Below are 13,713 nucleotides of genomic sequence, written 5' to 3'. Positions count from 1 at the left end.
CGATGTTTTTAACATCTATATGTGCCCCTTCACCCAGTTGGTGCAGAGTTTTGGGTTGGGCTGTCATCAGTATGCTGATGACACCCAATTTTATCACTTGATGGATGGCCAGCCAGGTGCCATCCCAGGTAACTTGACCGGGGCTTTGGAGGCTATTACAGGATGGTTAAAGCAGAGCCAACTGAAACTGAATTCTACTAAGGCGGAGGTTCTGCACTTGGGCCGCAGGTTGTCAGGTTCTGGGGTCCAGCTCCCAGCCCTTGATGGGGCATGGCTTGCACCTGTGCCAGCAGTGAGAAGTCTGGGTGTGGTCCAGGGTGTCTCCTTATGTCACAGGCCCAGGTCACAGCAGTTGCCCGACTGGCATTTTTCCATCTCTGGTGAGTTCGGCAACTTTCTCCCTACCTCTTGACCCGAGGTCACCCCCAGGTTGGACTACTGTAGCTTGCTCTACACTGGGCTACCCCTGGGCCTGCTCCAGAAGTTACAGCTGGTCCAGAATGTGGTGGTGCATGTTTTGACCGGGTCTCCATTCCAGTCACATATAACACCAGCACTGCCCCAGCTGCACTGGATCCCACTGGAATTCCAGATCAGTCTTAACTTTTAAAGCCCTTAATGGACTGGGACCAGCATATCTATGACACCCCCCTCACCTAAACAAGGACTCAAGGAATCAATTGATAGGACTCAACTGGCAGGGAGGCAAATGCCATTGCCCAGGCAGTGACAGGGGGAAAATGCACTCCCATGCGTCATGCACGTTTCCCCTCCCTGCCAACAGAGTTAATTAATGATGGAAGGCTCTTTCCCCTGGGGATCAGAGTCGCCAGTTGCCTGCCAGTGGCTGGAAATCTCCCAGGGTTTGACCTCTGGAGATCACCTGCTGCTGACAGGTAACCTGGGAAAGCACACACTAGGTGCACTCCCAGCTGTGCACAACAATGTCACTTCCTGAAGTGACATCATTGCGCCAGCCACGGGCAAGACCCCATGCTTCACTGGAGCCGATTTTGGGCCCCAATGGGTCAGAATTAGCCCCGTGCAAAGCGCAAGAGCATGCCTATGGCAAGCGTGATGACGCCACTTCCCAAAAGCGGGATCCAGTTGGCAAATGCTGTTAAGGAAAACAAGATGCTGCTATGCGGGCCCAGTGCCTGCCTGCTGCTGCTGCTACTGCAAGGTTAGAACCAAAACAAAGCACACATTATAATTTTGTTTCCTGGGTTTGGTTCACCATTCTGGAAGCTGCTTTAACTAAAAGGAAAATGAAGTGAAGAAACAAATCAACAGGGCCAGACTAGTACCCAGAAACAGTCTGCTCCAGGACAAACCTAAAGGAACTAACAAGAGGACACCACTGGTTGTCACCTATAGCTCCCAGCTCAAACCCATCCAACGTATCATCAGTGAGCTACAACCCATCCTGGAAAATGATACCTCTCTCTCAGAAGCCCTGGGTGGAAGACCTTTCCTTGCCTACAGACAGCCCCCCAACCTTAAACAACTTCTCACCCACAATCATGAATCAGCCAGCAGAGTCACCAGCACAGGTACCAGGCCCTGCAACAAACCTAGATGCCAGCTCTGCCCCTATATCTACCCAGGGAATACAATTACAGGACCCAATGGAATCAACTACACTGTCTCTGGCTCTTACAGCTGCTTATCCTCCAATCTGATATATGCCCTCATGTGCCAACAATGTCCTTCTGCTCTGTACATTGGACAAACCAGCCAGCCTCTGCGCAAAAGAATAAATGGACACAAATCTGACATTAGAAATGGAAATGTCCAGAAACCAGTGGGAGAACACTTCAATCTACCAGGACATTCCATCAAAGACTTAAAGGTCGCTGTAGTTCAACAGAAACCTTTCAAAAACAAAATCCAACGGGAGGCTGCTGAATTGGAATTCATATGCAAATTTGACTCTGTCAAGCTGGGACTGAATAGGGACTATGAATGGTTATCACATTATCACAGGTAACAGATTTCCTTTACAGAGGCGGGGTCTGGGGGAGCCCAGTGGCACCTGGTGTGGGCTTCCGGGGACCACAGTTCTCTTTGTCAGATGCATCTGAAGGGGAGAGCTGTGGTTATCGAAGGCTTATACTACATTGGAATTGGATGATCTGGTTGTTTTGTTGCTACAAACCAACACGGCAAACTCCTTTGAAGCCTTACACAATCCAATTAATCTCCACTCCAAAAGGAGATGTTTACATTTACTGGCAAAGGAATGTTTTGGTTGAACCCTCCCTCTCCCCGCCTAACTGCATCTTCTCTCTCCTCCTCTCCTCCCCCCTCCTCTTCTATATTTGACCAGTTTCTGTTCCATGCATCTGACGAAGAGAACTTGATTCTCGAAAGCTTATGCTACAATAAAATTAGTTAGTCTTAAAGGTGCTACTGGACTCTTTTTGATTTTGCTACTACAGACTAACATGGCTAACTCCTTTGGATCTATTAACTAAAAGGAACAGCAATTTCCAGCTGTCTTTCTAACATGTTTGTTTTCATTTTGCACACCCCTATCAAGTGTACTAATGTGGAGATTTTTAGGTATTAGAATTGTTAACTCCTCTAACCTTGCTGGAGTTCCCAGAACAGTAGGCATCTCCAACTTCCCCTCCTCCTCCCCTTTAGAGAGCCAGTCTTGCTCTCCTTGAGGGATAGGAGTTCCTTGGAGCATGGCAATGCAAGCGTGTTGTTTTTTAAGCTTATGTAGTGCTTGTGCTTATTGGAGTTCCCAAGAACCTTGGCATTCCACCATCTGTGATGCAGCCAGCTTTATTGCAAGGCATTTTAAAGTTTCTCTTTCTCTGTACCATATTCTTTGTTCTGTAAAACATGCCTTGCTGAAAACATTTTTTGTTAGGAGTTTATCACGAATTCTGCATGACACCAAAAAGTGCAATCCAAATTCTGTCCTGATAAGTTTCTAAGAAAAAAGCGGTTGTCAGAATAAGAAGTGTTAGGTTGCTGATAAGTCAAACGGACAATTTGATAAACAGGAAAAGTGAACTGGGAGTTCATGATCTAAGATTGAAAGATAGCCAGTCAAGTGAGTTACATCTGCCATTACATCAGCTGTTTGTCAGCTGTGTATCTCATTTTCCGAACTTGCCTTGCTCCTCTAATAAAAGATCTTTTTACAGACCACTGTTTTCAGGTTCTTGCATTAAAAACTCCCACTTCATATGATAGTTAGTAGAGGTGCGCATATAGAAATTTTTTTTTTTGTGGTTTTGTATCTGGGGCTATTCAGTGAAATGTATAACATGATCGGGTAATTTCCAGTGGGGCACTGCCTGGGCAGGGTCAAAATTGTCAGCCCCCCCCCCATTTTCATGATTTTCATGGCTATTCTTTTCAATGGGGAAGGGGAGGGGGACAAAATGGAGGCTCTTGGGAAGCTGTTTTTGCACTTAACGGCACCAAAATTGCACAGAACACAGTTCTCCCTCTAATCTAAACCTCTACATTTCAAGCACGTTGAATAAAGGGAGATGACATAGGATTCTTCCCTCACAACAAATGCTATTTTTCTGCATGTCTTCCCCTGCTCTAATCAAACCAATTACGTTTCACATTATACTTCCACATCCTGTCTTATTTCTTTGCAACACCCCTCTCACCTTCTACCTGGGACAAAAAGACTCAGACTACATTCCTTCTTGTATCTGACAAATGGAGCTTGACTCTTGATTCTTGAAAGCTTCTGGAAACTCTTCATTGGTCTGTAAGGTGCTGCTTATCTACTGCAGCCCAACACAGCTACCCGCCTGAAATTATCTTAGTCCTGATTCTATTACATTGCTTACTGAATGCCCCCTCCTGTTGATTGTATTGACTTACACCGTGTAATCCACCTTGAGTACCAGCGAGAAAGGCAGACTATAAATAACATAAATAAATAAATGAACATAAATCCAGAGTACAGAGAGGCAAATGGAGGAGAATTGATGCTAAAAGCAAAATATCTGAACATAGACAGGACAAAGGCTTTATTTTTCAAAGATTAATAAAGAAGCCTTTGAGTCTACTTGGTACCATATCTAGTCAAATCAAGTGTGGGGAGGCAATTAAGGACTTACTCATCAGTATCTCCCCAGTTAACAGTTAATCTGATGAAGGGAGATGTGGTTGGCCCCAAACAAAGTATGAGAACTCTCTCACAGGCGGTGCAATGATGTCACTTCCAGGAGTGATGTCATCACGGTCCTGGGATACCTGCCAGCGGCAGGCGACCTCTGGGGACTTGCCACCTCCTGCCGATCGTTGGTGAATCAGTGGGCAAGGGTGCACACCCCTGGGAGTTTGCCCGCCACCAGTGGGCACCTGGAAAACATACCTCTGTGCCAGCAGGAGAGAGACAGTTTCACTTTCCCTGCTAGAAGCTTGCGAGACTACAGGGCCTACCAGGAACCCTTCATAGACAGGACAGGCCTGGGCCTATTGGACAAGCCCTTTGTTAAGGGTCATTGCATCTGTTCTTCCAAGCCCTACAATACCTGCCCTACAATAGGGACTCTTTCTAGTTAAAGGTTAGTGGATGTTTTGTTGTTTGCTCCACTATGAAGTACTTCCAAAGACAATTTATAAGCTCCTCATAAACGTCGTAATTCTAATTCAAGACAGGGAGCTGCAAGACTAGCGAAAACTATTCAATAACTATTTTGGGGCAGAAAGAAACTAAGAATAAGCCTGACTACTGCCCAGGATGACTGGCATAGAGGTGATGTCGCCTGCCCTAATATTCTGATTTATTGCCATACAATCTGACTGATTTATTGCCGTACAATCTTGGTGAATTGATCCTGAGGGCCGCTGTGGCAGTGGTGGCCGAATTGTGGCAGTGTTGGTGGGATCCTTATGGACCTTGCACGGGCGGAGGGGAGGTGCCTCACAGCAGAACTCACCAGAGGCATGCCCAAGTCCGTGGCCACACCCACCAATCAGGCAGCACGGCCCGATGGTGCTGTTTATTAATTTAGAACATTTTTATGCTCTTGTCTCTAGGAACCTGTCCAAAGAAGCTTACAAAATAAAAATAATAAAAACTAAACATGATTAAAAGATAGTAATTAAACTCAAGCACTAAAAAAGCCACAGCTCAGCATAAAAACATAGACCACAAAAACAGACCAGAGGCAGCTGAAAACAGCCATTTTCAAGCTGAGAGAGCGTTTAAAATTCAACCCCTTAATTAAAAGCCTGAAATATTTTGCCCTGGCGCCTAAAAGAAGGGTGTGACTGGCCCAAAGTCCACCAGCATCCTCCTGTGGCTGGCTGGGGATCTGAAGAACTTGGATGTCCTTGCCCTAGTCTGACATCCGAAGGACTACACCAGACCCAGCTAACTCCTCCGAATCGATGGCTACGGAAAGCACCTCATTCAGCCGAATGGAGAGGAAATCCATCGACCTCATGCAGGAACTGGCACAGATACAAACAGACATCGTCTTATATATCTCTGGCCAGTTTCTTCTTACCCTCCATGCATCTGACAAAGAGAGCTGTGGCTCTTGAAAGCTTATGCTACAGTAAAGTTGGTTAGTCTTTAAGGTGCTACTGGACTCTACTATTTTACACCAGACAGATTCCAATAGGTCAAGGATATGATTGGGCCTCCTTTGTTTTGGCACAGAGGGGATATTTTTCCACCCTCCCTGTCTGGCTTCTCGTGAGTAAACCTCTTCCTCCATTGAACTAGCAGAGGGATGTTCTGTGGCTCATCCGTGCCACGATCTCCCAGGTCCCTTTCATGTTTGGCACTGCAAGTCCCACCATCGCCCTGAAGGCAATGGCCGGTCCTCACATGCCTAGCGTTGTTTTCTGGTGAGCTGTGCCTGCCACACACAGAGTACCGTAGCCTCCGTTGCAGATAGCAAGGGGGGGGGTCGGGGCTTTGTTGCAATAACCTGGGCCTGGAGGGTCCAATTCATTTCATCTTTGGCCCTGCAAGTTCCACAATCATCCTGAAGCCGGTGGCCAGTTTTGAGACTCCCGGCTTCATTTCCTGCTGAGCTAAGCATGTCACAGATGGACAGACAGATGGACAGGTGTATCCTTTTGTTATTATAGAGAAATGGTTAATGTTTATATGTCTTTATTTCTACCTAATATAGGGTTCCAAGGCAGATATCAGAACAGATTAAAAACATGCTTTGACATATGACCAAGAGACAATTCAAATTATACCCACAGGACAGTCAAGAAATTCTTAAAAGGCTCAGTTTTGCAGACATGCTCACGGGGTGTCATATTGGACCAGGATCTGGTTCCAGTCCCCACTCTGCTATGAAAGCTTGCAGGGCGACTTTGGGCCAGTCACTCTCAGAATAGCCTACCTTACAAGGTTGTTGATAAAATGGAGGAAGGGGGACTAATTTTGTAAGTGGCTTTAGGTCCCCATTGGTGAGGAAAGCAAGGCATGAATAAATAAATGCATGCTACGAGGGAAGGGGCCTCCTTAACCCTTGGGAGAAGGTCATTTCAAAGACCACAACTGAGCACGAGCAGGAGCACGCTGCGGCCTCCTGCTGGAAGGGAAGGACCGAAGGGAAAACACGAGGGGGTATCCCTGTTAACCAAGGTAGACTAAAGAACAGCAGGGATATGAAGTCCAGTCAAAAACTCTTCAATTAATATATTTAGAATGTGTTAAAGTGCAAAAGTGCAATACAATACATTCAATAAATACAATAAATATATCAATAAATATGTCAGTAAATATTGCTATGCAAAATCAATTCATGTTTGTCTGTCCAATGAATTTCAAAAGTTCTGAAATGTTTTTTAATCACAGAGAGCACCAGGACGTAAGGGGGGTGGAATTCTGACTCGCTGGTCTCCACTAGGTGAATATAATGCCAAGAGGCAGAATTGCCCGACGGGATGGTGCAGGCACGATTCTCCAATTCCTGTTTCGTACCATGTCTTCTTCTTGGGCAATATCTCTAGTGGTTCAGACCTACCCCCACATTCCTGTGTGAAGTGCTCCAAGAGGCAATCATGTTGTGACAGAAGGGAAGGGCAGCAGAACCTGTTCTTAGGCACAAAGGTGTCCCGTGAGTTCGGGTGCCAGGGTCCCTGGCTGCAAAGGGCTTTCAAGGCAAGCCCTGGCCAGCTTCTTGCATTGGACCCGGAAACAAATGAGCAACTGTCAGTTCCTGAGATCTTCCAAGGAAAAGGGGGGGGGGGGTGTCAACCAACCACGGCAGTGTCGCATTCAGTGCAAGGGTGGCTGTCTTACACAGGTCTCCCTCACTGTGGGGCCGAGATGTGTGGCCCTCTTACCCCTAAGGCTGCAAAGGCACTTCCTCAGACTGGTGCTAAATTGGCTGCTCTTTGGTTTTATTGAATAGGAACTGCCCAGCATTCAGTGCCTATAAGGGGCATATAAACAATGGGATGTAGGAATCATTCTGTGGTTGGTAGAGCAGAGGCTCACTACTTCCCTCTCTGGTTCAGTTACAGAAGGCTGATCTCTTTGCGGTGGCCTCACCTTGCCCCGAGTAGTCATGGAGTAGATAAGAAAACTTCAGATAATTGTTATGAGAGGAGGAGGTGTCAAAAAACATGAGCAAAGCCCAAAGCCCTTTCCAAGTCAACAGTGGCTCACAGCCTCTTCCAAACTTAGTGCTTGAACTGAGAATTTTAAAAAAGGATCCATTCCTCCGTGGTGTATGCGACTCCTGGAAAAAACAAAGCGAAGAGTCTCCCAGTTGGCCACAGACTACGAGATGGCCAAGGGAGTTGCATGGCCAAACTTGGAGGGATCCGGAATATCCCAGTCTGTGTAATCGCCAGGCTCCCCACCCCCGCCCCGCCCCCTTTTTTGCATTGGGAGCAACGGGAGGCGCAGCTCACTGGAAAGCAGAGCCAGGCATTTGAAAACAGGTCACCAAATGCAGGGTTGATGGTGGGAGTGGCAATGCCAAAAAGGAAGAGAGCCAATTGATCCTGGGAAGATTTCAAAGATTAAAATACATGTGCATATACATACACAGCGGCACAATAAAATACAATATACATACGCACAGCGGCGGCACCCGTTAGCCATCTCCAGCGCATCGTAACGGGAAATATCCAATAGACAGAGGGTGCCACTAGTGGGGAGGGCACGTCCTATACTGAACCGGACAGGGGGCTCCGCTCAGCCTCCACCATACGCCTGGCGGAACAGCTCCGTCTTGCAGGCCCAGCAGGAAGATAACAAATCCTGCCGGGCCCTGGTCTCATGGGACAGAGCGTTCCACCAGGCTGGGGCCAGGACCGAGAAGGCCCTGGCCCTGGTCAACGCCAGGCGGGCCCCCCTGGGGCCAGGGACCTTCAACAGATGTTTGTGTTTAACAGTTATGTGCAGAAGTCCTTCAATGCTATTTGCAATGGAAGCTTGGGTCATGTCTGTGACAGTCACATTTCATCAGAAAATAAATCTCGTCGCCTCCGGATTGGCCGTGGGTGTTTTGGAAGTGGGGGGGGGGCAGGCGTAACTCACCAGAAATGTCTCAAAATTGGCTACCAGCCCTAGGATGACTGTGAGACTTCCAGTGCCCAATATGAAGAGAACTGTACCATCCTGGCACAGATCACAAAAGAAAAAACGACGGGTCAAAAAACAGTACGCTGGAGGCTGGTGGTGGTGAGCAGAAGGCGGAGGGGCCGTAGCGGGCACTTTCTCGGCAGGGTGGCTCAAAACCTGGAATGAGCCCCGATGGCCCCCTTTGAACCTGCTCCAGGGGGGAGGCTGCCCTCTTTCCTGCTGTTTTTCAGGCTTTTGTTATTGGGGGGTGGGGGGTGGGGAAGAAATCAGGGGGGAGATTTGGCACTTCATTTCATTTAGTTGAAAATGCCTTTAAAATCTGGGCCTTGTTTACTATTGATGGATTTGAACATTTTTTTAAATGTTTGCCCGCAGAGTGTTACTTTTATTAATTTACTTTATTTGTTTATTTATGCTCCCTCTCTCCTGGCTTTCTGCAAACTATGCAAGACTGAATTATTCGGGGTGGGGGAGCTTTCCACCCAGATTATAGGACTGTGCCATAAGAAAGGGCTCAGAGAGAGGCCTTGGTAGGGACAGGGAGTGTATGCTATGCTGTAGGTACTGTAGGTGCTGATGCAGACATGCACCTGCTAGGAAGCTTCCGTGTTGCAAAACATGCCGTGTAAATTAGTCGCGCTTTCATCTCTGTGCTTGGCTTTATGCTTGTTTTTGAATTTTCTGCTACCGTCCCCTGTTGTCTCTCTTTCAGTGACTTTCCAAGCCATTTCCATCATTGTATTTGGCTCAGTGAATGTCCCAGCGATGGCTTATGTTGTTTTTTTCACTTGTACTATGTAATCTGCCTTAGATCTCAGTGAGAAAGGTGGAATAATAATAACAAGAACAACAACAAGAACAACAACAATAATTAAAGGTCTGCCTTTCTCACTGAGACCCGAGGCATATTACACAGCCCAAGTCTAACAACATAAGCCACAGCAAGGACTTCCAGTGAACAGATACGATAGGACATGGTGAGAGAAATTTGAAAACACAAATCCAAACACAAGATGCAATCTTTCTGGAACAGGGAATAGTCCACGTTGAAAATTGCAAGCCATGGAGGCTCCTCTCCCCTGCTAACATCGTGGAAAGAGGGGCTGGTTGGCTGTAAATTGGAAATGCATTTCATGCCCGCAGAGAGAATTTGGCTACTCAAATGGATAAGGTTTTTGCATTATGTAAATGCATTTAAATGTAGGTGATTGATTTCTTAACTGTTCAACTTTTAAATGAGTAATCAGTTGATTGGCTAATTATTGGCAGCCATAAAGGAGGCAGAAGGTGACACGGGGTGTGTGCTGGCCCCGCAGATAAGCGGCAGACGTTATCTGTGTCCCAAAAGGTGGCCGTTCATAATAACAAGGGAGTCCTGGGAGGGCCTCCATCTGCATCAATGCAAGCAAACCAGCACCCAACACAAGCACAAAAACCCAGTGTTTAAAGACCGACTTGGACAACACCACCCTCGTATCTGACTAAGGCAGTTCCACCTCTCAAAGGCTCATATCATGGAAATCTAGTTGGTCTTTAAGGACCTGAATCTTCCCAATTCAAAAACATGAAACAGCAAATAAAACCAACCAACGAGGCACAAATCAGTCCAAAGTATACTGAAACCAAGAAGCCTTTGCCTGGCAACCATAAACGTTAAGCGAAGGTGCCGCGTGCCAGGGCAGGGCGTCCCACAGATAGAACGGTGGGGGAGCCCCCCAAAAGCCCTTCCCTCATGGCTGCCCCCTCACTGCTGAAGGCAGGGCCCATAGAGGAGGGCCAGAGATGAGGCAGGAGTCACTGGGGGCTCGATCTGATTCCTCGCCCTCCGCGCTCTCTTCCACTCCACTTCCCCATGCTCTGCCTCTCCCATGCCCCATTGCAGCCCCCACCCGGTAGGCTACGCCCAGTGTCCCCTTCCCCCTCACCCCTCCCAGACATTCCTTTTCTCAGATTACTGCAGCCTGTGTCCCTCCATCTGCTGATCTCTGGAGCTGCAGCTTTTCAGCCGCTGCCTGAGGAAACTCCCTTCCAGGGACCTGGCTCGTGCGCGTGACCCAGCACCAAATGCTACCAGGATTCAGGGAAATGGCCTGCCTGCCTATCACCACGATGCTGGCCTACTGTTGGGGCGATGTGGGAGGAGATCCAGTCCATGCATGCTCTCCCTTCTGCCTGCTCAGATTTCTGCTCTACAGCTTCTGATACCATTAATGGTGTCTCTGTGCCTCCTGTGAACAGGGTCTTTGCATAACCAGAGATGTACTCCACGCCGCTGCCACACAGCTGGCTTTTCAGGGGACCGTTTGGAAGAAAAGCGGGCTGGAACCATACTTGAAACCCAATAAATACACAAGACCGGTGGTTGTGTCCGAAGTGATGATGACAACCCTGTGTGAAGCAGGCCAGGGGTGCTGCTGTCTCAGTTTCAATGGAGGCCCGCGGAGCCCCTCAGGCCTGCCAGTTCAGCCCTCTGCTTCTGACCCTCTGCTTCAGGCCCAAGTGCCTCGGCCGGTGGTGCTGCTGGGACGACCCTGTGCCTTCTGCCAAGGCAGCTCTATGGATGGAGGCTTGGTGCCTCGGCAGCCCATTTCCCTCTGTGTGTGTGTGTGCAAGCAAGAACATCCATTGAGACAGCATCTTGAAAAGGGAGGGATTATGCCTTTGGGGAGGAGGCGTGGAAGCAAACCCCGCCTCTTCAAGCTTGAGAGCTGCCCCCTGCCCTTTGAACAGATGTTTGCATGCACATGTCCCCTGACTGATAAGAAAAGAGGTGCACAGAGAGACACAGGCAGAGAGGAAAGGCACCGGGCTGGGCTGGGCTGTTGGGTGGGGGCATATGGGAGACTGCTGGAGCCTCTGAGCAACTGCTGCAGCCCCTTGGAGGAAGGATGCTCCACGGGCTCACCCGACTGGTCTTCTGCCTTGCATGGCTGCTCCTGCCTCCGAGTTCTGCATCCCCTTGCCTGGAACAGTGCAGGTGTTATATGAACACTTTGCTCTGCCTGGAACCTAACAGCATCCAGAGCCTGTCACAGCTGCGGAGCCTAGAGAACTTCACCGAAGTGTGAGTATCATGCTGAGGATGCAAGGGGGGCAGGGGGGGGGAGGTTGAGAGTGGGACCAAAATGTGGCACCCATGATGGACCAGCTGGAGCATGCAAAGGTGGCCTGGGATGGAGGGAACTTGGTAAAAGGGAAAACTGGGTGACTGGGGAAAATCAGAGCTAAACGTGAACCTTAAACAAGCTTTTGTAGTATATGGCTCTGCAAAAACACAGCCCCACTGCATGTGATCAGGGCACCAAGACGGGGCCAAACCAGTTTTTGCCTGGCGACACTCAAGCAAAATGTTTTTGAAATGGCAGCATAAGTGTTGGCGAGAGCAAGGCTGGAGCAGTGCCTGACACTCGGGCTGAGCTGGGGGTTGATGTCTGTTACCCCGGGCAGAACCTGCCAAAGCAAGGGGTCATCCGGATGGCCCTCCCATCCCAAGTGAAGACGGCGTCTGTTTGAGTCTGCCCAGGAGCAACCAGCGGGGCAGGGTCATATAGAAACCGCATTCTTAAATATCAGAAAAAAGGTCAAATAGTCTGCACGGGTAGTTCTTTATCTCTCGAACTCACATTCTGATGGGGAAAGGTGGATATAAACTGCTTTCAAATCAGATTGAGGAGCCGAGTTTCAGCAGACTCCTAATGAAGAGGATCTGGTGACAATTTGAAATAATCTGCCTGCCCCAGCCCCTGCCCCTGGTTCCTGCTGCCAGTGCCCTTCTGCCCCATTTCCTGGCTATGCTCAGCCACAGCTTCTTCACAAAGACCAGGCCTTTAACTCCTTTCCTGCTCACTTTTCCAGTGTGGAAAATGCTCGCCTTTATGAAACAGCAGGCATCACATCACAGTTGTCTCCCACACCCAGTGAATTGCATGCATGTCAACAGCCAAACGGGGCTGTGCTGTGTGTGTTGCAGCCTATTTCCTCCGTGGCAGCACTGCCCGGGGTGCAAGAGTTCTGGTGATCCAGAGAGAAAGAAAGAGTGGGCACGATGGGGGGAGGGAGGGCTCCAGAAGCCACATGATCCAGGAGGACCCTCTGCGGTGGTGCCCTCTGTCCAGCCCCAGCCAGTGGTCAGCTGGCCTGGCAGAAGCTTTAGATCAGTTGAGTGACTGAACGTATCCTGTAGCACGTAACTGGGACTGAATCTTATTCACCAAAAAAGGGGAAATTGTGCCTGTGTCTCAGGGTATCATTCAGTCATTAAAACCAGCTTCCTTCGCAATATGGCTCAAGTGGCAAATGTTGTGTCAATGGCCATGCAATAATCTGCAGGCCAGACTGTTGTCCTACGTAAACTGGCACAAAGAGCTTTTGAGGCTACACCTTGTTAAGCGCAGGGATGAGCGTGCCGTCCGGAGGATGGAGGACGCAGGCCAAGCACGCCTTGCCGACATCAACATTTGCGGAGGACAACTTGGAAGATGCGTTAGCTATGGCGTGTGGGCTCCTGAAAAGGCAGCAGCCAAAGGACGCATGGCTGTGCTGCTCGTAAGGAGTGGCTCATTGGTGGGTAAGGAAGGGCGTACTGGCAGGTGGCAAACCCGCCCGTGAGCGCAAGTTGCGGGGAAGGGATTCCTAGTCGTTTGAGTTTTATACCTACATTATCTGGAGCTGGAGGGTAGCAGGAAGTGGTCAAGTCTCCAGAAGACAGCCCAGAACTATTCAGAATAACAACAGCCGAAACAGACCAGGCAGCCAGTTTTCCTGGCACTGGGACAGTTTGCAACGGCGGGGCAGCTGAGCTGACGTGCCCGAAGATTGTAATCACCCCATGACAATTTTGGGATAAACAATATCCCTCAATTAGATTGTTTTTGCCGTGCTTTCCATGAATGCTCAACAGATCTGAATAGCATCTCCCCACCCCCACCCGGTAATTTCTGCTAGGCCCCCTGAACCAGCTGGTGAAGGCATGACTTGGGCTACGAAGCCGCTGATATTTCTCCTCGGGGCATTTTTATGGAAACAAGTTCATCTCCAGGAACTGGCGAATTTGCTCAGCAGGCATATGCCAGCCCGACTCCCCTGGGTGTTATGGTCCAATCCCTTTACCAGTACAGGAGCTGTGTGTCAGCCCCGCCTGTGGAGCTACTGGAAGGCAG

At 48.9% G+C, this 13,713-nt stretch overlaps 1 protein-coding gene across 2 annotated transcripts in view; it reads left to right on the top strand.

Moving 5' to 3' along the window:
• The first annotated feature begins 11,327 nt into the window (after positions 1 to 11,327).
• Positions 11,328 to 13,713, top strand: part of NTRK1 (neurotrophic receptor tyrosine kinase 1) — a 33,450-nt gene continuing 31,064 nt past the window's right edge. Inside the window, exon 1 of one of the 2 annotated variants that reach the window (XM_054999467.1) lies at positions 11,328 to 11,618. In XM_054999467.1, the coding sequence (XP_054855442.1) occupies positions 11,443 to 11,618 (176 nt within the window). In that variant the 5' untranslated portion in view covers positions 11,328 to 11,442. The remainder of the gene's footprint in view (positions 11,619 to 13,713) is intronic. The other variant, XM_054999459.1, reaches the window with a different exon arrangement.

This window comes from Eublepharis macularius, chromosome 1, assembly GCF_028583425.1.
Source record: "Eublepharis macularius isolate TG4126 chromosome 1, MPM_Emac_v1.0, whole genome shotgun sequence".
Lineage (NCBI taxonomy): Eukaryota > Metazoa > Chordata > Lepidosauria > Squamata > Eublepharidae > Eublepharis > Eublepharis macularius.
This window is presented reverse-complemented; position numbering and strand designations above follow the sequence as displayed.